A 21,669-nucleotide genomic window follows, 5' to 3' on the forward strand; every position below is an offset into this window, starting at 1 on the left:
AAGGTATGGTAGATATCCGTGTCCCAAACGAGGGGGAGGAAGCCGGAAGTACTGAGCGTTCCGAGGTGGATTGTGGGAAAAGCTTGACGCCGTTGGTTTATTGCCGGAGATTTGGCGCTTGCTTCTGTGGAAAGACTGCGGACAAAATGCCGGAGCGGGACAGTAAGACACTCGGGTCAACAGCTCTTTCTTGCTGTATCGCAGAACTGGGGACACTTAATTTAATTTGGCAGCGTTTAAGCCGGTGTTGTGTGGCGGTTGGAGCCCTACGAAGCCATTGGGCCTTCGGAGAGGCCAGGCTGTTTCACACTGAGTTTTGCTCTGGTTTTTTGTTTGTTTCTGCGGTTCAGACCCACCAGCTTTGCCCTGGTTGGTCTCGAACTCTCACTCTCTTAGGTTTGCTTCTTTATTAGCAGGAATTACGGGCGTGGTCTACCACACCAGGGCTTTCTGAGCTTCCTTCTTGCTAATTGACGTGACGACGGACTCTTTTTAAAAGCCCACTCTCACCCTTCCTTTATTTAAATAGTGAATTGTGCCCATTCCTCCGCCACAGCGTTGTTGTTTTTGGAAACGGGGGGGGGGTCTTTCTGTGTTGGCCTTGTACACTTGATTCTCCTGCCTCACCACCCACTTCCCCCCGCCCCCCGTAGTAATTGGGATTATAGGCATGCCCAAGGTTTGAACTCTTTTATTTATTGATTCTTGCCAGTCCTGGGGCTTGAACTCAGGAACTGGGCACTGTCCCTGAGCTTCTTTTGTTCTTTTGTTCAAAGCTACGATTCTCACTTGAGCCACACCACTTTGGACTTTTTCTGTTTATGTGGAACTGGGAAATCAAACCCAAGCGTCATGCATGCTAGTCAAGCAACTACCATTAAGCTACATTAACCAGCCCTTGAACTCTTTTTTTTTTTTTGGGGGGGGGGTCGGTCATGAGGCTTGAACTCTGGGCCTGGGCGCTGTCCCTCAACTCTTCAGCTCAAGGCTAGCGCTCTACCACTTGTGTCACAGCGCCATGTCTGGTTTTCTGGTGGTGGACTTTTCCTGCCCAGGCTGGCTTTGAACTGCGATCCTCAGATCTCAGCCTAGGTAGCTAGGATTACAAGCATGGGCAATTCGTGCCCGGCCTTGAATTCTTGATGTAGCATTTCAGATGTGCTTTTAGGAAAGTGCTGATCCTCCACCTGAGGTCGAGGAACCTCTTTGTGCTCCCATAGCTCAGTTTTCCCATGTTAGCACTTACAACCTTCTTGATCACTGTTGTTCTTACTGCTTCCTTCTGTGTTGTTTACTGTTATAATTCCAGATTTTGTACAGGACTGACACATAAGAGCTGGATTAGCACTGGGGGGGAAAAAAGAGCTGGATTAATGTTAATTCTTCTTTCTTCGCCCCCGCCTCCCGTCCTGGGGCTTGAACTCAGGGCATTGTCTCTGAGCTTCTTTTGCTAGCGCTCTTACCACTTGAACCACAGCACCACTTCCAGGTGTTTCTGTTTATGTGGAACCCAGGGCTTCATGCATGCTAGGTAAACACTCTACCACTAAGCCACATCCCAGCCCTAATGTTAATTCTTTTTTGTTAGGTGAACCGTTCTCCAACCCTTTGGCTCCAGATGGCCATGATGTGGATGATCCTCATTCTTTCCACCAGTGAGTATTTTGTTCCAGGACCAAGGAAATGAACTGAACAATGAATAAGTAGGAATGGTAGTGCTTATGAAAGAATCCTCTTGTCAGCAAAGATGGTAAAATATAAAATATTTTACTTCCTGGCCTTTATCTCTGGGAACCTTAAAGTGGTTTGGACGTACTACATAAGGAGAAATTCTGGTAGGAAAAGGCCTAGTATTTTTTTTTTTTTGTCAGTTGTGGGCCTGAACTCTGGGCCTGGGTGCTGTCCCTCAGCTCTTCAGCTCAAGGTTAGCCCTCTACCACTTGAGCCACAGCGCCACTTCCAGCTTTTTCTGCTTATGTGGTGCTGAAGAATCGAACCTAGGGTCTCAAGCATGCAAGGCAAGTGCTCTACCACTGAGCTACCTTCCCAGCCCGGCCTAGTATTTTTTAAAGTGTTCCTTTATCACATACAGGGATTCTTCCCATACAAAATTAAAACATTGGAAATAAAAAGTAAACTTGTGTTTGACAACTTTTCTAAAAGCCTCCCTACCTCCATCCCCTTTGGTTGCAAGTACTAGAGCTTGAACTCAGGATCTCTAGCTCTTCCCCCCCCCCCCCCCCCCCAGGTCTAATGCTCTAACCCTTGAGCCATACCTCCATTTCTGCTTTTTACTTCTGCCCAAGTTGTTTTGGAATAGAGGTACGCAGATCTCAGTCCCCTGAATAGCCAAGGTTACAGAAGTGAGCCACCACTGCCTGGCTTCACACTGGTTCTAATTTTTTTTTTTTTTCGGTCATGGGGCTTGAACTTGGGGCCTGAGCGCTGTCCCTTAGCTCTTCAGCTAAAGGCTAGCACTCTTCCTCTTGAGTCACAGTGCCACTTTTAGTTTTCTGGTGGTTTATTGGAGATAAAGAGTTTCATGGATTTTCCTGGCCGGGCTGGTTTTGAACAGTGATCACTTTTTTTTTTTTTAAAGGCTATGTATACCTGGCTGGACTCTAACCTATAGTCTTCCTGCTTTAACCTCTCATCACATGTGAATCCACTATGAGCCCAGTCTTTCTTTCTTGCTTTCTTGCTTTCTTTCTTGCTTTCTTTTTGGGTCCAGTTTTGGGCCTGGGCGCTGTCCCTCAGCTCTTCAGCTCAAGGCTAGCACTCTACTACTTGAGCCATAGCTCCACTTCTGGCTTTTTTCTTTTTGCTTATGTGGTGCTGAGGAATCGAACCCAGGGCCTCATGCATGCAAGGCAAGCGCTCTACCACTGAGCCACCTTCCCAGCCCCCCCAGTCTTACTTTTTATGCCAGTGCTCTACCACTTGAGCCATACCTCCATTTTGGCTTTTTGCTACTAACTGGAGATAAGAGTCTTATGGGCTTTTCTGCTTGGGCTGGCTTCAAACTTTGATCCTTAGATCTCAGCTTTTTGAGTGATTAGGATTGTAGACCTGTGCCAACAGTACCTGGATTTGAACTTATTTTGTCTAGGATTTGTCTTTAGTTTGTGGAACCCAGTTTTACCAAAGTCACGCCCCCTAATGGCTATGATTCTCTTGGAAATTTTCTATAAATCTGCACCTGTTTCTCTTGTCTCTCCCTTTTTGTTTTTTTTTGGTCCAGTCGTGGGGCCTGAACTCTGGGCCTGGGCGCTGTCCCTCACTCAGCTCTTCAGCTCAAGGCTAGCGCTCTACCACTTGAGCCACAGCGCCACTTCCGGCTTTTTTTCTTTCTGCTTATGTGATGCTGAGGAATCGAACCCAGGGCCCCAGGCATACAAGGCAAGCGCTCTACCACTGAGCCACCTTCCCAGCCCCCTTTTTGTAAGTCTTAACTGTTATTTATAGTCTTCAATAAAGTTCCTTGGAGGCAAGAAGAACTTAATTAGATATCAAGAATTGAGGAATTGGTTAGGAATCAGTAATGGGCTGGGTGCCTGTGGCTCACACCTGTAATCCTCGCTCCTCAGGAGGCTTAGATTTCAGGATCAAGGTTCAAAGCCAGCCCTGGCAGGAAAGGCCATTAGACTCTTATCTCTAACCACCAGAACACCAGAAGTGGCAGTGGCTCAAGTGGTAGAGTGTTAGCCTTTAGTTGAAGAGATCAGGGACAGTGCCAGGCCCAGAGTTCAAGCCCCACGACCGACAAAAAAAAAAAAAAAATTCAAGTTATTTTACTTGAGTATTTACTTAGGTCCAGTGTGAGCTGGTACTAGTAGCTCATGCCTGTAATTCTAGCTACCCATGAGGCTGAGAACTGAAGATCGAGGTTGGAAGCCAGCCCAGGCAGGAAAGTCCTTCTGAGACTTTTTTTTGGGGGGAGACCGGTTGTGGGGCCTGAACTCTGGGCCTGGGCGCTGCCCCTCAGCTCTTCAGGTCAAGGCTAGCGCTCTACCACTTAAGCCACAGCGCCACTTCCAGCTTTTTTCTTTTTTCTTATGTGGTGCTGAGGAATCGAACCCAGGGCCTCATGCATGCAAGGCAAGAGCTCTACCACTGAGCCACCTTCCCAGCCCCAAACCACAGTGCCACTTCTTGCTTTTTTCTTTTTGCTTATGTGGTGCTGAGGAATCAAACCCAGGGCCTCATGCATGCAAGGCAAGCACTCTACCACTGAGCCACCTTTCCAGCCCCCTTCTGAGACTTTTATCTCTAATTAATCACAGAAAAACCAAGAAGTGGCACTGTAGCCCTAGTGGTAGAGCACTAGCCTGTGCACAAAGAGGCTCAGGGACAGAACCTAGGCCAAGAGTTCAAGCCTCAGGACTGGCAAAAAAGAAAAGGGGCTGGGAAGGTGCCTCAGTGGTAGAGTGCTTGCCTTGTATGCATAAGCCCTGGGTTCGATTCCTTAGCACCACATAAACAGAAAAGGCCAGAAGTGGCACTGTGGCTCTAGAGGTAGAGCACTAGCCTTGAGTTGAAGAGCTCAGGGACAGCGACCAGGCCTAGAGTTCATGCCCCATGACCAACACCCCTCCACCCCCCACCCCACCCCCAAAATGCCATGATTGGATTACACCGTATTTTTTTTTTCCCCTGTCCTGGAGCCTGAACTCTGGGCCTGGGTGCTATCCCTCAGCTCTTCAGATCAAGGCTAGTGCTCTACTACTAGAGCCACAGCGCCACTTCCGGCTTTTTCTGCTTATGTGGTGCTGAGGAATTGAACTCAGGCCTCATGCATGCAAGGCAAACACTCTACCACTGAGCCCCCTTCCTAGCCCCGTATTTTATATACTATATGAAGTATATGACCCACTTCCTCCATAGCAAAATGTGAGGTCTACATAGTGGAGTGGTATTGTCAAGCTTTCAAAGCTGAATTTTAGAACTAGGAGGAAAACTGGTTTTAAAGCAATACTGATTTTAAAGTAAAGCAGAAATAGTTGAATTAATAGCGGAAGTATTTTAGTTTGAGAAAGCAGGATTACCTTTTGAGACTAGAGTCAGCAGAACAAAGAAGAGCCCTAGTTAGAAGGTTCTCAAAGGAGTCCTGCTATAGTTTAGCTATGAAGGGAGTGTGTCAGTGTGCTATTTAAAATTGCTTCTTAGACCATAAGTGCTGTCTTTCCTACAAACGAGAAATACCGTCATAGTGAATTGTTATTCTCTTAACAGATATTTATATTGTTTCCATCTTATTTTTCAGTCTAGTGTTGAACCTGCTTTATAAACTTCTTTTTTTTTTTGGTCGGTTGTGGGGCTTGAACTCTGGGCTTGGGCTCTGTCCCTGCGCGCTCTTCAGCTCAAGGCGAGTGCTCTACTGCTTGAACCATAGCACCACTTCTGGTTTTCTAGTTTATTGGAGATAAGAGTCGACTTTCTTGCCTGGGCTGGCTTTGAACCATGATCCTCAGATCTCAGCCTCCTGTGTAGCTAGGATTACAGGCATGAGCCACCGGTGCTCGGCTTAAACTTCTTGTATATATATGAAAGTAATTGGCAAGGCTAAATTGAGATAAATGGAATTGCTGATTCATAGGGTACATCCACTTTAGTTTTAATAAATACTGCCAGATTGCTTTCCAAATTGGTTCACATTCCCTTAGCAGTATACTAGAGAGAGGATCCACCTCCCAAATTCTTATGCATGTTTGATTTATTAAACTTTTTTAGTAAACACTAATGTGTTAAAGGACTTCTATTTTCCTGGTTTCTATTAAAGTTTCATTTCCTATTGGATGTTAGTTTTTAAAATCTTTGGTATTTCTTCTAGATCAAAACTCACCAATGAAGATTTCAGGAAGCTTCTCATGACCCCAAGGGCTGCACCCACCTCTGCACCACCTTCTAAGTCACGTCACCATGAGTAAGTCTTGAGGTGATCTCATCTTTCTCCCTTATTTCTTTATTCTTATCCCATTATCTTTGTGGCAATATTGGGGTTTAAACTCAGGGCTTTCTTCTCTACACTTGTGTCATGCCTCTAGCCCAAGACTAGTTTATTTTAATTAATTACTTATTTTTTGAAGCCTGTTGTTTGATTTTTTTTTTTCCTATAAATATTGAAGCTCCAATGATGACTGGGATGCCAGGGGTTCTGTTTCTCAGGGTTTGTTTCTAGGGATTACATTAATAGTAGTCACTGGTGCTGCACTCAACAGCTATGTCAACTTGTTGTAGCCCTACACACTCTGGGACAAATACTTGGAGATATATAATGTCAGTGTAGGTCCCATGTTTATGATACTCCTCAGAGGGGGTGGAATATGGTACTGGGTTTGAACTGAGGGCCTTATACTTGCTAAGCTGGTGTGTGATATCCCTGAACAGTGTCTACAATCTTGTTTTTCACTGGTTTGGTTTGGATTATAGTGTTGCTTCCTTTCCTCCTGAGCACAGGCCACTGCATCCACCTTCCCTTTCATTGAGGCAGTCTCTCAGATTTTCATCCCCAATGGCCTGGCATTCCAATCATCCTAATCTCAGTCTTCCATGATGTTTAGAATGACAAGTACATGCCACTGCACCCAAATATAGGTTGAGAAGAACTTTTCTTCCTGGGCTCAAACGGTAGTCTTCCTATTCTCAGCTTCCTAAGTAGCTTGGATTACAGGTGTGAGCCACCAGTGGCTGGTTTAGGATGCTCTTTGAAGTGTGAGGACTACTTACCTACAAATACTGACTTGTATTTCTGCCTGATTGAAACTGTTGTTTTGGCTAGTTCTAGGCTTTTCTTTTTTCTTTTTGGTTGGTTGGTTGTGGGGCTTGAACTCTGGGTCTAGGCACTGTCCCTCAGCTCTTCAGCTCAAGGCTAGCTAGCACTCTACCACTTGAGCCAAAGCACCACTTCTGGATTTTTCTGCTTATGTGGTGCTGAGGAATTGAACCCAGGGTCTCACGCATGCAAGGCAAATACTCTACCACTGAGCCACCTTCCCTGCCCTAGGCTTTTCTTTCATCAGTCTTCAAGGCCTCTTGGGGTTCCCAGGGCTGAGGCAATATTTTACTATCGGTGAATTTCTTGTATCTTCTAGGATGCCAAGAGAGTACAATGAGGATGAAGATCCAGCTGCACGAAGGAGAAAAAAGAAAAGGTGAAGGGATGGTGGGGAAAGGAATAGTTTAAAGTTTTCCTTTGTTGTTTTGAGGTTTTTCTTTCTTCGTAGAGTGGAGTGATAAAATGCTATTGTTGGCCTTGGGATTCAGCATGCCTATATTTTGTTATCAGTCTCTAGCTAGGTAAATCTATTTAGTTGAACCTTTGTAATCCATGGATAAGATACAGATAATTAAAAAAATTTTTTTTTTTGTTGGGTGCTGGCGGCTCATGCCTGTAATCCTAGCTACTCAGGAGGCTGAGATCTGAGGATCCAGGTTCAAAGCCAGCCCAGGCAGGAAAGTCCATGAAACTCTTTTTTCCAGAAAACCAAAAGTGGCTCTGTGGCTCAAGTAGTAAAGTGCTAGCCCTGAGCTGGAGAGCTGAGGCACAGCGCCCAGGCCCAGAGTTCAAGTCCCATGACCGGAAAAAAACAAACAAAACTTTATTTAGGCTCTTAAAACTTTTAACTATGTTAATGCATATAAACATTTAGCACGAGTACCTGGTACCACCAAATTGTAGTTACCATCATCATTATGTAATTTTTCTGGATCTACTTCTTTGCCTTCCTATTTTTTAAGTTATGGAGAAAAAAGAACAAATCATTTTTCAGCTGAAATTTAAAAAGTAAAAACTCAGGGCTGGGCTGGGCGCTGGTGGCTCAAGCCTGTAATCCTAGCTACTCAGGAAACTGAGATCTGAGGATTGCAGTTCAAAGCCAACCCAGGCAGGAAAAGTCTGTGAGACTCTTATCTCCAATCAAACAACTCAAAAAACCAGAAGTGGCACTGTGGCTCAAGTGGTAGAGCCCTCACCTTGAGATGAAGAGCTGAGGGATAGAGCCCAGGCCCAGAGTTCAAGCCCCACAACCGACTAAAACAAACAAACAAACAAACAAGAAACCTCAGGGCTAGGAATGTGGCTCAGTGGTAGAGCGCTTGCTTAGTATGCATGAAGCCCCATGTTTGATTCCTCAGCATCATATAAACAGAAAATGCTGCAAGTGGCGCTGTGGCTCAATGGGAAAGTGCTAGCCTTGAGCAAAAAAGCTCAGGGACAGTGCCCAGGCCCTGAGTTCAAGTCCAGGACTGGCAAAAAAAAAAAAAAAAACAACGGATTTTTTTTTTTTTTTTTTTTTTTGTCGGTCATGGGCCTTAACTCTGGGCCTGGGTGCTGTCCCTCAGCTCTTCAGCTCAAGGCTAGCACTCTACCACTTGAGCCAAAGCACCACTTCTGGCTTTTTTTCTTTTTGCTTATGTGGTGCTGGGGAATTGAACCTAGGACCTCATGCATGCAAGGGAAGTACTCTACCACTGAGCCACCTTCCCAGCCCAAGAATTTTTTTTCTGTGTGAATATCTGTGGAATCTGTAGTGTTACGAGGCCTTAAACAGCTGTATAGATACAGATGGAGTGTCCCAAGGAAGCATTAAAAAAGTACATCTGTGACCAGGAAAAAACTATTTCTGGTTTTGAGGGCTACCCGCAGGTGATCTGCATTTGTATTAGAATATGTATAGCTGGATGGAATTATAAGGAAGCTGGCAGGAGCAGCAGCTACTCTCAGATTGTCGCTGGTGAGCCTTACATAATTGATTTTTCTTGTTAGTTATTATGCTAAGCTACGCCAACAAGAAATTGAGAGAGAGAGAGAGCTAGCAGAGAAGTACCGGGACCGTGCCAAGGAACGAAGAGATGGTGTGAACAAAGATTATGAGGAAACCGAGCTGATTAGCACCACAGCCAACTATAGGGCTGTGGGCCCCACAGCAGAGGCGTGAGTACCAAGGGGAACACTGCGTGGTTCTCTTAGCATCTGAGTCTCATCATAATATGAACCCTTCTTTCTATTTATCCTTCTTTGGATCCTATTCTAAGTCATTTCAAGAGATATTTGCCACTTACAAAATACTTTATTAGTGTGGCCTTTTTCATTATACAGGGACAAATCAGCTGCAGAGAAGAGAAGACAGTTGATCCAGGAGTCCAAATTTTTGGGTGGTGACATGGAACATACCCACTTGGTGAAAGGCTTGGATTTTGCTCTTCTTCAAAAGGTGAATTCTGGGGACTGGGAAGGTGACTCACTGGTAGAGTGCTTGTCTTGCATGCATGGTGCATAATGTTTGATTCCTCAGCACCACATAAACAGAAAAAGCCAGAAGTGATACTGTGGCTTAAGTGGTAGAGTGCTAGCCTTGAGCTGAAGAGCTGAGGGACAGTGCCGAAGCCCAGAGTTCAGGCCCTATGACTGACAAAAAAAAAGGTGCGTTCTGGTGAGCAGGTAGGTAGTAATACTAGAATTCTGAGGGCTTTTATTGGGATTCCCCATAATCCTAATTATCTAGTCTAGAAGAAATAGCTTTTCTGTAGCACTAGCTGCTCATCCTTCAAGTATCACCTAAATTTTATATCCTTTGGGGAAGCCTTTCCTGATCAGATATGGTTAAGCCCCCTATTCCTTACTTCCCTTTTCCTGTATCCTTGTGTAGCCCTTCTTTTTCACTTACTAAAACAATTATGGCATTCTGTTGAAAGTAATTGTTTAATTTGTTGTCTCCCGCTATCAAGTCCATCAGAGTGTGGACAGTGCCTTGTTTATGATTGTATTCTTATTACCTGGCATTGTGGTACAGTGATGTTCAGTTAATGTATATAAAATGAATGGATGTCGGAATTCTACTGCTTTCCTGTTAGGTACGAGCTGAGATTGCCAGCAAAGAGAAAGAGGAAGAGGAGTTGATGGAGAAACCTCAAAAGGAAACCAAGTAAGTTAATAGCGAAGGCTTGAGAATTTAGACAGATGGGGTCTAAAATAGGAAGCTATTTAACAACAATAACAACAAATCTTTTTGGTCTTTTTAGGAAAGATGAGGATCCTGAGAACAAAATTGAATTTAAAACACGCCTTGGTGAGTACAGAGTTTCTGTACTAGTGATGCATTCTTGGTGAAATTTTAGAGAATTTAATGGTGTAACAGGAGATGCTTCTTCTCTCTCAGCTTCTTTTCCTCTTGTTTTATGTTTTTTTTTTTTTTTTTTTTTTAAATATACACACACCATTAACCTCCCTTTTTTTTTTTTTTTTTGGTCAGTCATGGTACTTGAACTCTGGGCTTGGGCACTGTCCCTGCACTCTTCAGCTCAAGTCAAGCTCTCTACCACTTGAGCCACAGCACCACTTCTGGTTTTGTAGTGGTTTATTGGAAATAAGAGTCTCACTGACTTTCTTGCCTGGGCTGGCTTTGAACCGTGATCCTCAGATCTCAGTTTCCTGAGTAGCTAGGATTACAGGTGTGAGCCACTGGCGCCGGCTTCCTCTTGTTTTTGACCCTCAAACTAGCTAGTTTCCAGAAAGTATAATAGAACTCAGACATGTACATAGTTTACACTATTTATATCTCTTTAGACTAGTAGGTATTTGAGAATTAAGGCTTAGGGAGGGAGGAAGGGATTGAGAATTCAGCGAATAGCATCTCAGACCTGGGTTGAATTCTTATTGTAAAATCACTATAAGTATATGATTTTAGCTGACTTTGTTTACTGTTGCTCATATGTAAGAACTGGCTTAATGTTTACCTCGGGATTATTTAGAGATAAAGAGAAATAAAATATCCAAAATATCTCTGATATTGAGCCTATAGTGTAGTTGTTTTTTCCATTATTAGTATTACATTAAACCTCATCCTTCCACACAGGGCCTAATATAATGTGGCTATAGTGTCCTTGAAAAGGCATTATAGAAGAATGAATGGGAGCCCAGAGTTTGGAGTTAGACTGCCTGGGTCCTATTCTTCTCTCTGCTCATAGCTATGTGACTAGATAAATCACTTAATTTTTAGTCTTAGTGTTCTTCTCAGCAAAAAGTAATAATGCTTATCTCACACGGTTGTTGTAAAGACTCACTAAAGCAAAGTATGAATAGTATTTGGCCTAATGTGTAGCACAGTGAGCAGTTAATAAATGGTTGCTATTATAGAAGGTTCCCATTGGCTGTTTGTCGCTTTTCCCCTTTGTGTAGGCCGCAATGTTTATCGTATGCTTTTTAAGAGCAAAGCCTATGAGCGGAATGAGCTGTTCTTACCAGGCCGCATGGCCTATGTGGTGGACCTGGACGATGAGTATGCTGACACAGATATTCCCACAACACTTATCCGTAGCAAGGCTGATTGCCCAACCATGGAGGTGAGTAACAGTTCTGAGGGTGCTTATACTTGGAATCTGTCTCTGCCCTATCCCTTATTTACCATATCACCAAGTTCTGTTCAGTTTTTACCTCCTAAGTTTCAACTGAATCCACTTCACTTTTCTTCATCTCTACCAATAACATTCTAGTCTATGCCCCAATCTCTTGCTACAACTATTGAATAAGGACCCTGATTGTCTTTCCTATTCCTGCTCTGATTTCCATTCTAGTATATTGTTATCTTGTTTTTATTGAGATATAATTTGCATGCTATATAATTCATCTTCTGAAAGTTGACTCAGTGGTTTTTAGTACATTTGTTGTTTGTAGTCACAACCACAATCAATGTTAGAATATGTTCCTCATCCCTCCAAAAAACCTTGTATTCTTTGTCATCCATCACCCTATAGTCTCTCCATTTCAGCTTCCATCATGGTTTTTACACATGTCTAGGGGAGATCTTTTTTATTTATTTTTATTTTTTTTATTTTTTGTCGGTGGTGGGGCTTGAACTCTGGGCCTGGGCGCTGTCCCTCAGCTCTTCAGCTCAAGGCGAGCGCTCTACCACTTGAGCTACAGCGCCACTTCCGGTTTTCTGGTGGTTTATTAGAGATAGGAGTCTCACGGTCTCTCCTGCCTGGGCTGGCTTTGAACCGCGATCCTCAGATCTCAGCCTCCTGAGTAGCTAGGATTACAGGCGTGAGCCACCGGCATAGGGGAGATCTTTTTTAAATGAAAATGTCGTGAGGTTTTTTGTTTTTAGGATAAAGAGCAAAATCTTTTCCATGAGCTTCTGAGCTCCTGTAATATCTGGCCATTTCACTCTGCCTCCCTTCTAGTCTCTCAGCTTCCCTGGCCTGCCTGCCACTTTTCCTCTCTACCTCCTTCCCTTCTATCTTTCTGTTATGGGGTTTGAACTCAGGGCCTGGGGACTGTCTCTGAGCTTTTCTCCTTAATGCTAGTGCTTTACCATTTTGAGCCACAGCTCCCATTAAAGTTTTCTGGTGGTTAATTGGAGGTAAGAGTCTCATGGACTTTTCCTCCCTGGGCTGGTGTTCAATGCAATCCTTAGATTATAGCCTCCTGAGTAGCTAAGATTATAGGCATGAGCCACCAGTGCCCAGCTGCTCTGGCTTTCTTGTTAGCTCCAGATTCACTCTTGACCCAGGGCCTCTTTGCATGCTTCTTCATGTGTCTTGAATTTCCTTCTATTGTACCTCCTTTCCCTGTCTTCCTTCTCAATGTTGAATTGTGTAAATGACTAAATGAAGGGATTTCTGGTCAGTAGGAAAACCTTTCTCTTTGGGGTTTTTCAGGCCCAGACCACACTGACAACAAATGACATTGTCATCAGCAAACTCACTCAGATCCTTTCATACCTGAGGCAGGGTACCCGCAACAAGAAGCTCAAGAAGAAGGATAAAGGTATGTGAAGGGTTAGGGAGAGAATTATTACCCACATTTTGGAGATAGAACCATGGTCTCCCGAAGCTTCTGTAGAAATTGGTAGATTCCAAAAGAGCAGAGAAAAAAACAGCAGTGGAGCATTTACAAATGCTTATACCTAGATTCTGTTTGTTTGGCTTACTTAAAAAAAAGCAGTGGTAGCTGGGCGCTGGTGGCTCACGCCTGTAATCCTAGCTACACAGGAGGCTGAGATCTGAGGATCGCGGTTCAAAGCCAGCCTGGGCAGGAGAGACCGTGAGACTCCTATCTCCAATAAACCACCAGAAAACCGGAAGTGGCGCTGTAGCTCAAGTGGTAGAGCGCTCGCCTTGAGCTGAAGAGCTGAGGGACTGCGCCCAGGCCAGAGTTCAAGCCCCACGACCGACCAAAAAAAAAAAAAAAAAGCAGTGGTTAGGGTTGAAACAGGAGAGAGGGTGGGTAACTTTGTTCTATAATTCAAACAAGCTGTTTAATAGGTCATTGAGAACTGGAGAGGATGATAAGTCTGAGTTAGAGTTACCTCAAGAGATTATTCCTGACTTCTCTCTTTCTATTGTAGGGAAGATGGAAGAGAAGAAGCCTCCTGAGGCTGACATGAAGTATGTATACTAGCCCAGGGAAATATATTCTTCTCTTTGGCATTTTGGAAAGGTCTTGGTGTTGAAAATTTGTAGAAATGGTCAAGATAAGTAGAAGTATGTGTAAAATTGGCAGCTAGTAATACCTGTTTTTCTCAGCATTTTTGAGGACATTGGGGACTATGTTCCCTCTACAACCAAGACACCTCGGGACAAGGAGCGAGAGAGATATCGAGAACGGGAGCGTGATCGGGAACGAGACAGAGACCGGGACCGGGAGCGGGAGAGAGAACGAGATCGGGAGAGGGAGCGAGAGCGGGACCGAGAAAGAGAGGAAGAAAAGAAGAGGCACAGCTATTTTGAGAAGCCAAAAGTGGATGATGAGGTGAGATGTGAGTTCCTGAGGTGAGACGAAATGGTGGAGCTTACCTTCTTTGCCTGCACAGCCAAGTATGAGACTCTCCTAGTCTATAGGAGCCTTGTGTCTCAACAGAAACAATCAGATCAAGAGCAATAATCTAGGGTAGTAGTGATCCTGGAAATGAGGACAAGGTGGGCTTGGAAATCCATTCAGACTTGTGGGAGGGATGAGTAGAATCTTATATAGTGACATTCACCTTGTTTTTTGTTTTATTTGCAGCCCATGGATGTTGACAAAGGTAGGTTGTATTCATAGCACCTTGTATGGCTCTAGCAATGTTTAGGCTAATTATAATCTTGTACTTACAACTGGTGAAGGTGGGATGGGGAAATTTCCTGGTTCTAGGATTTCATAAGAACCATGTTTTGCTTTATGGAATAGTCAGAGTGAATCTGTTATCCTGAACAATAGCAGGGAATATTTGTTCTTTGATAAAAGTCTCCCAGCTGGGTGCTGGTGGCTCATATCTGTAATTCTAGCTACTCAGGAGGCTGAGATCTGAGGATCATAGTTCAAAGTCAACTTGAGCTGGAAAGTCCATGAGATTCTTTTTTTTTTTTTTTTTTTTTTTGTCGGTCATGGGGCTTGAACTCTGGGCCTGGGCGCTGTCCCTCAGCTCTTCAGCTCAAGGCGAGCGCTCTACCACTTGAGCTACAGCGCCACTTCCGGTTTTCTGGTGGTTTATTGGAGATAGGAGTCTCATGGTCTTTCCTGCCTGGGCTGGCTTTGAACCGTGATCCTCAGATCTCAGCCTCCTGAGTAGCTAGGATTACAGGCGTGAGCCACCAGCGCCCGGCGTCCATGAGATTCTTATATTCAATTAACTCTCAGAAAACTGGAAGTCAGCTGTGGCTCAAAGTGGCAGAGCACTAGGCTTGAGTCAAAGAGCTCAGGGATAGCACCCAGTCCCTGAGTTTAACCCCCTTGACCAAAAGGAAAAAGCCCTCCAGTCCTGAAGTTTTGAGGTTTGGCCATAGTTAAGGGTGTAGTGATTCTGGGTAATCTATTGTCATCCCAACTGGAGTGACTCATTAAAAGATGAAGTTTGGTTAAAATTTTGTTAGATAGGGTTAGAGGTGTGGCCCAGTTAGTAGAGTACTAGTCCAATGAGCAAAAGCAGTAGGTACTGAGTTAGAATTCTGTTTTGTTTTGTTTTTTTTGGGGGGGGGTCCGGTCGTGGGGCCTGAACTCTGGGCCTGGGCGCTGTGCCTCAGCTCTTCAGCTTAAGGCTAGCACTCTACCACTTGAGCCACAGCACCACTTCGGCTTTTTTCTTTTTGCTTATGTGGTGCTGAGGAATCGAACCCAGGGCCTCATGCATACAAGGCAAGTGCTTTACCACTGAGCCACCTTCCCAGCCCCAGAGTCCTGGTTTTGGACCTAAAAAAAAAATATTTTTTTTGTTAGATCAAAAGTTGTTATTAGTGCTCACCTCAGCAACACATATACTAAAATTTGAATAATACCGAGAAGATTAGCATGGTCTCTGCGTAAAGATGACATGCAAATTCGTGAAGTGTCCCATATTTTTTTTAAAAAGTTGCTATTGCCTTAAAAACATGTTTTAATAAGCCAAAAGTGATATACTACTATCATCCCTGCACCCTGGAAAATGTGGTAAGATCCTAATTTTGAGGTTAGCCAGGACAACAAGACCTTGTCTGAACAAAATATAGTAGGCTGTGTGTGTGTGTGTGTGTGTGTGTGTGTGTGTGTGTGTGTGTGTGTGTGTGTGTGTGTGTGTGTGTGTGTGTGTGTGTGTGTGTGTGTGTGTGTGTGTGTGTGTGTGTGTGTGTGTGTGTGTGTGTGTGTGTGTGTGTGTGTGTGTCTGTGTCTGTGTCTGTGTCTGTGTCTGTGTCTGTGTCTGTGTGTGTCTGCCCTGGGGCTTGAACTTAAGGTCTGGGTACTGCCCCTGAGCTTCATTGCTTAAGGCTGGTGCTCTGCCACTTGAGCCATGGTTCTACTCACTCCTGGCTTTGGTGTTTAATTGGAGATAAGAATGAGTCTCACAAGACTTTTCAGCCTGGGCTGGCTTTGAACTGTGATCCTCAGATCTCAGCCTCATAAGTATTTAGGATTACAGGCATGAGCCACTGGTGCTTGGCTTAAAATAGTTTAAGGGAGGTGGATGTAGGTTGTGGGGAGATATTGAGAGAACTTGCTCAAAGTCTAAGCAAATTTCTCTTTTATTCTAGGACCTGGGTCTGCCAAAGACTTGATCAAGTCAATCAATGAAAAGTTTGCAGGGTCTGCTAGTTGGGAAGGCACTGAGTCATATCCTTTATGTCCGAGAGAACTGTTCATAATTTATTCCAACTCTACCTGTCTCCCTGCTTTCTTCTGTGCTTGAATTTTGGCAGGGATAAAACCATATGGTGTTTCAACCCACAGGACCTGTTGGCTAAATCTAGATCTGGCTTCTGAGAATTTTCATATTGAAGCCATTAGCCCTTGGAGTTTTTCAATAAGTATAATTTTCTTTAACATAACGTACATTGAAGAAGCCAGAAGACAAAAAGCAGCTGGGTGATTTCTTTGGCATGTCTAACAGTTATGCAGAGTGCTATCCTGCCACGTACGTGAGACCTTGAAAGGGAAGGGAGGGTGAGATGACTGGAAGACAAGTTCTGGGAATCAGATGAAAATTTGACTTGCTGGGATCCCAGGGTATTCTTGCTTAGATGAACTCTTTTTTTTTTTGGCCAATCCTGGGGCTTGAACTCAGGGCCTAGGTACTTTCCCTGAGCTTCTTTTGCTCAAGACATGCACTCTACTACTTGAGCCACAGCGCCACTTACGGCTTTTCTGTATATGTGGTACTGAGGAATTGAAGCCAGGGCTTCATGCATGCTAGGCAAGCACTGTACTACTAAGCCACATTGCCAGCTCTTTGGATGAACTCTTCTATTGGGCTTTGAGTAGGAGGTAGAGGGGTGTGGTCCTGCCTAGAAAAATAACCTCTTAGCTGGATAGGTTTTTGGATAAAATATAGTAGTCTGGGACTACGGTATCTATTTAACTGCTTCTTGTCTTTAGGATGGATGACATGGCTGTGGATAGTGACGAGGAAGTGGATTATAGCAAAATGGACCAGGTATGAAGCTTAGTTATCCTTTGGGCAGTTATCCTTTAACATATTTCCTTTTCCCCACTCCCCAAATATTGTTTCATTTACTGGCCTCATTTTCCTTCATCTGCAGCTATAAAAACATTAACAGTTTAGATCATTACAGCTTAATTGTTTTGAATAGTTTGCATAAGATTAAATGGGGTAAGGTCAAAACAAAATATCAGGCTTTAACTTCCATCCTAGGAAATGAACACACATTAATAAATGGAAAGGAAGCTGGGCGCCAGTGGTTCATGACTGAAATCCTAGCTATTCAAGAGGCTGAGATCTTTGGATGGCTTTATGCCAGCCCAGGCAGGGAAATCCTTGAGACTCTTTATCTCAATTAATTGCAGAAAAAGCTGGAAATGGTGCTGGGTTCCAGTGGTTGAGTGCTAGCCTTGAGCAAAAGATGTTCAGGGACAGTGCTTAAGCCCTAGGTCCAGAGTTCAAGCCCCAGGACTGGCAAAAAAAAAAAAAAAAAAAAGTGGAAAAGAGCCAGTGGCTAATGCCTGTAATCCTAGTTATTGGGGGGAAGGGAGGGTTGTAATTTGAGGATTGTGGTTTGAAGGTATCCTGAGCAGAAAACTCCATGATTGTTCCCCACCCCCATTCCCATCCCCACCCCCACCCCAGTTAACCAGCAAAAAGCTGTAAGTGGAGCTGTGGCTTAAGTGGTAAAGCATACCAGCCTTACTTTTTTTTTTTTTTTTTTTTTGGGTCCAGTTGTGGGGCCTGAACTCTGGGCTTGGGCACTGTCCCTCAGCTCTTCAGCTCAAGGCCAGCACTCTACCACTTGAGCAATAGCGCCACTTCTGGCTTTTTGCTTATGTGGTGCTGAGGAATCGAACCCAGGGCCTCATGGATGCAAGGCAAGCACTCTACCACTGAGCCACCTTCCCAGCCCCACCAGCCTTACTTGAAACTGCCAACAGAGAGCTTGAGGCCCTGAGTTCAAGCCCACAGAGAGTGAAAGTAACTGCAGTCTTTAGAAAACAACTGAATTTTATTCTATCCAAGATGAAAGTTTTCTTCTGTTTAAAAAAAAATAGAGTGCTAGCAAAATGACAGAAAACTCACAACTAATACCATTAGTTCTGAAGAAACCCTACATATATTTCCTTTGTTGTGATATTGTAGTGGTTAAACATAGGGTTACATCTTTTTTTTTTTTTTTCTTTTTGCCAGTCCTGGGGCTTGAACTCAGGGCCTGGGTACCGTCCCTGAGCTTCTTCTGCTCAAGGCTAGCACTCTACCACTTGAGCCACAGTGCCATTTCCGGCATTTTCTGCTTATGTGGTACTGAGGAATCGAACCCAGGACTTCATGTATGCTAGGCAAGTACTCTACCACTAAGCCACATTGCCAGCCCATGGTTACATCTTTGAGCCTGGTTTAAATCTTCCTTGGATAATTTTTAGGTTTATGATCTCCCTCTCCCCCCCTGTTGTGGGCCCTTTGGGCCTGGGCCCAGTCCCTCAGCTCTTCAGCTCAAGGCTAGCCACTTGAGCCACAGCACCACTTGCAGCTTTTTCTGTTTATGTGGTGCTGAGGAATTCGAACCCAGGGCCTCATGCATACAAGGCAAGCACTCTACCACTGAGCCACCTTCCCAGCCCCTAGGTTTGTGATCTTTTAAGTTTGTAATTTTTTGGGGGGGGAGTCCGGTTGTGGGGCCTGAACTCTGGGCGCTGTCCCTCAGCTCTTCAGCTCAAGGCTGACTTTCTACTACTTGAGCCACAGCGCCACTTACGACTTTTTTTTTCTGTTTGCTAATGTGGTGCTGGGGAATCAAACCAGGGCCTCATGCATGCAAGGCAAGCACTCTACCACTGAGCCACCTTCCCAGCCCCGTATTTTTTTTTTTTTAATGCTGGACCTAGGTTTTGAACTTAAGGCCTGATGTTGTCCCTGAGCTTTTTTTTGCACAAGGCTAGCACTCTACCACTTGAGCTACAGCTCCACTTCTGGCTATTAGGGTGGAATTTTTGAATAATAGGAACTGAGATTATGGGAAAGTCTGGGTTTACTTAGGGCTAAAATTCTTTGTTGACATCTCTTCTGTTTTTCCACAGGGTAACAAGAAGGGCCCCTTAGGCCGCTGGGACTTTGATACCCAGGAGGAATACAGCGAGTATATGAACAATAAGGAAGCTTTGCCCAAGTGAGTTGGTACTAAATACACCAGAGAATGAAGAGGGTGTGGAATTTTTGTGGACTAGAAGCCACTGATTAGAGTGTATGGTTTTCTGAGCTATTTTCAGAGAAGTACTTTGCCCACAGAACCCTCTGAAAACCTTGCTACTGCTATTCAACTTCTTTTTTTTTTTTTTTGTCGGCCGTGAGGCTTGAACTCTGGGCCTGGGCGCTGTCCCTCAGCTCTTCAGCTCAAGGCGAGCGCTCTACCACTTGAGCTACAGCGCCACTTCCGGTTTTCTGGTGGTTTATTGGAGATAGGAGTCTCACGGTCTCTCCTGCCCGGGATGGCTTTGAACCGTGATCCTCAGATCTCAGCCTCCTGAGTAGCTAGGATTACAGGCGTGAGCCACCAGCGCCCGGCATGCTATTCAACTTCTAATGCCTTCTTCCTTCAATGGACGTTTTCAGGGCTGCATTCCAGTATGGTATTAAGATGTCTGAAGGACGGAAAACCAGGCGATTTAAAGAAACCAATGACAAAGCAGAGCTTGATCGGCAGTGGAAGAAGATCAGTGCAGTAAGTGGACTTTCTGGTGGAAGGGTTTCAGCTGGAGGACAAACACTGGCCCACAGATGCAGAAACCAAGGAAATGTGAGGTCAGCTTTGGACCTCAGGTGGGCTTAAACTAGCACTATTCATTTTACAGATCATTGAGAAGAGGAAGAAGATGGAAGCTGATGGGTAAACAGCATTATTTTTCTTCTGTGGGACTTGGGAATTGCTCAGTTGTTGGTTATGCTGACTTGTTTCTCCTTCCATTGCAGGGTTGAAGTGAAGAGACCCAAATACTAATCTTTAGTTCCAACTGAAAAATCTCCACATGGGTATTCTCTCTACTTTCTATAATTTCTAGAAAGGTTGTAAGGTGGTATTTGTTGTTTTATTTGCAAATGTGTATAAAGTTTTATTGCATAAACATCTGATTCCATTAAAATTGGTAGCCAGTCTTGTCTTCTTTGTCTTGAGCATCCCCCTAGAACTGAAAGAAGCATATTTTACTAATTGTATAAAATTAGAAGTAGAAAGTTACATTTTGTTTACTAGCCAGCTGCCCAGTGGAGGGAGAAGAATGACTTCCTGAGAGAAGAGTATTAGGTTTAGGTAGGCAGATGTAAAGATGAGTTGTCTCAATTATCAGACTCATTCAGTTTTATATGAGGTTAGTCCTAGAGCAGAGTTCCTAAGATTGTCATGGTCTAAAACTGTGGACTAAAACGTGTATGGGACTTCGCTCCTGATGAAAGCATCTAATAAAAATCACATATGGGAATAAAAACTTTTATCCCCTCCTGAGAGTTTCAGTAATGCTTCCTCCTAGGATGAAAAAATCTGGGGGAAATGCCTTGAGGCTGAAACTTGTGTACCCACGCCATACAATCCAAGAATTCCCCTCCTATGCCAAAATGACTTAGTGCCCTTCATCCTCCTGAAAAGTTTGCTCAGGATCAGGGTGGACCTACTCCCCATACCATTCTGTCTCTTTCCCCCTTTCTTGCTTTCTGCTCACTGTCAGTACTTTGGTATTTATTATTAGGAGTCAGCACTTCATTTAGATTAAATGTCCCCATGTCAATGTGTACTATGAGTCTAAGACCTCAGGTTAACCAGATTCAAGAAAAGCTAGAAAGTACCTAAGCATAGCCATTATCCTTGATCATTTTTTCCCTGATAGAAAAGGGCTTTTTTTTGGTTCATTTTTGCAGTGCCAAGCATCCAACCCAGAGCTTTATGTATATCAAACATGACATGCCCTCTACAACTGAGCTAAACCCCCAAGCCCTAGAAAAGGGCTTTCTGAAGAAGCTGATTTTATCAGTGACATTTAAAGGCTAAACTTGGGCCCTTTCTGTGACAGCACTTGGAATAACTAATTTCAGACATGACATCATAGGTCTCATGGCTGCAGGCTGAACTCCTAATTAGGTAAAAGGCCATGAACTGGAGGTTGACTGCCAGTTTGAAATTCAATTTCTGCAAATACCACCCAGCCTCAGGGGATAAAAACTCTAGTGCTGGTGCTGGTGGCTCATGCCTGTAATTCTAGTTACTCAGGAGGCTTAGATCTGAGGATCTTGTTCAAAGCCAGCCCAGGCAGGAAAGTCCATGAGACTCTGACCTTCAAGTAACTTCCAGAAAACCAGAAGTGGTGCTCAAAGTGTAGAGTGCTGGTCTTGAGGGGAGAAAGCTCAGAGACAGTGCCTAGGCCCTGAGTTCAAGCCCTGAAACTGGGCGGAGTGGGGCGGAGGGGCAGAGCCCTCCCAGTTAGCCAGCAAATTAGACATAACTTCCTGCTTGAAGCCCCCTAACCTCACTTTTCCCTCCTCAAGCATGTTAGGCATCAGCATATAAGAGGATTTAGAAAGTTCTAGCTGGATGGCAGTGGCTCACACCTGCAAGTCTAGCTCCTTAGGAAGCTGAGATCTGAGGATCAAGATTCCAAGCCAGCCTGTGAAAGAAAGTGCATGAGGCTCTTACCTATGATTAATCACCAAAATGATCCCAGAAGGAGCTGTGACTCAAACAGTAGAATGCTAGTCTTCAGTGAAGAAGCTAAGGGACAGTGCCTAGGCCCTG

General features: G+C 44.3%; 1 protein-coding gene and 1 non-coding gene across 2 annotated transcripts; both read left to right on the plus strand.

Moving 5' to 3' along the window:
* The first annotated feature begins 53 nt into the window (after positions 1–53).
* Positions 54–20,385, plus strand: Ik (IK cytokine). Its single transcript, XM_070036179.1, has 20 exons — positions 54–162; positions 1,589–1,655; positions 5,831–5,923; positions 7,092–7,151; positions 8,765–8,932; positions 9,098–9,212; positions 9,853–9,923; positions 10,021–10,067; positions 11,177–11,340; positions 12,658–12,766; positions 13,347–13,386; positions 13,525–13,750; positions 14,006–14,024; positions 15,982–16,059; positions 16,280–16,361; positions 16,823–16,880; positions 18,971–19,059; positions 19,503–19,611; positions 19,742–19,776; positions 19,860–20,385. The coding sequence occupies exons 1-20, from the start codon at positions 147–149 to the stop codon at positions 19,885–19,887; spliced, it is 1,674 nt and encodes a 557-aa protein (XP_069892280.1). The 5' UTR covers positions 54–146; the 3' UTR covers positions 19,888–20,385.
* On the plus strand, positions 15,211–15,317 carry LOC138837522 (U6 spliceosomal RNA). The gene has a single exon (XR_011375328.1). It is a non-coding gene; the product is annotated as a U6 spliceosomal RNA (small nuclear RNA).
* Positions 20,386–21,669: the final 1,284 nt, after the last annotated feature.

This window comes from Dipodomys merriami, unplaced genomic scaffold, assembly GCF_024711535.1.
Source record: "Dipodomys merriami isolate MVZ:Mamm:240054 unplaced genomic scaffold, mDipMer1.0.p SCAF_27, whole genome shotgun sequence".
Classification (NCBI taxonomy): Eukaryota; Metazoa; Chordata; class Mammalia; order Rodentia; family Heteromyidae; genus Dipodomys; species Dipodomys merriami.

What these genes read in the sequence shown, in the direction of transcription:
- Ik (XM_070036179.1), top strand. An exon ending in TCTAAGTCACGTCACCATGA is followed by an intron (nt 5,924 to 7,091) that starts GTAAGTCTTGAG and finishes TGTATCTTCTAG; the next exon opens with GATGCCAAGAGAGTACAATG. An exon ending in ATTTTGCTCTTCTTCAAAAG is followed by an intron (nt 9,213 to 9,852) that starts GTGAATTCTGGG and finishes CTTTCCTGTTAG; the next exon opens with GTACGAGCTGAGATTGCCAG.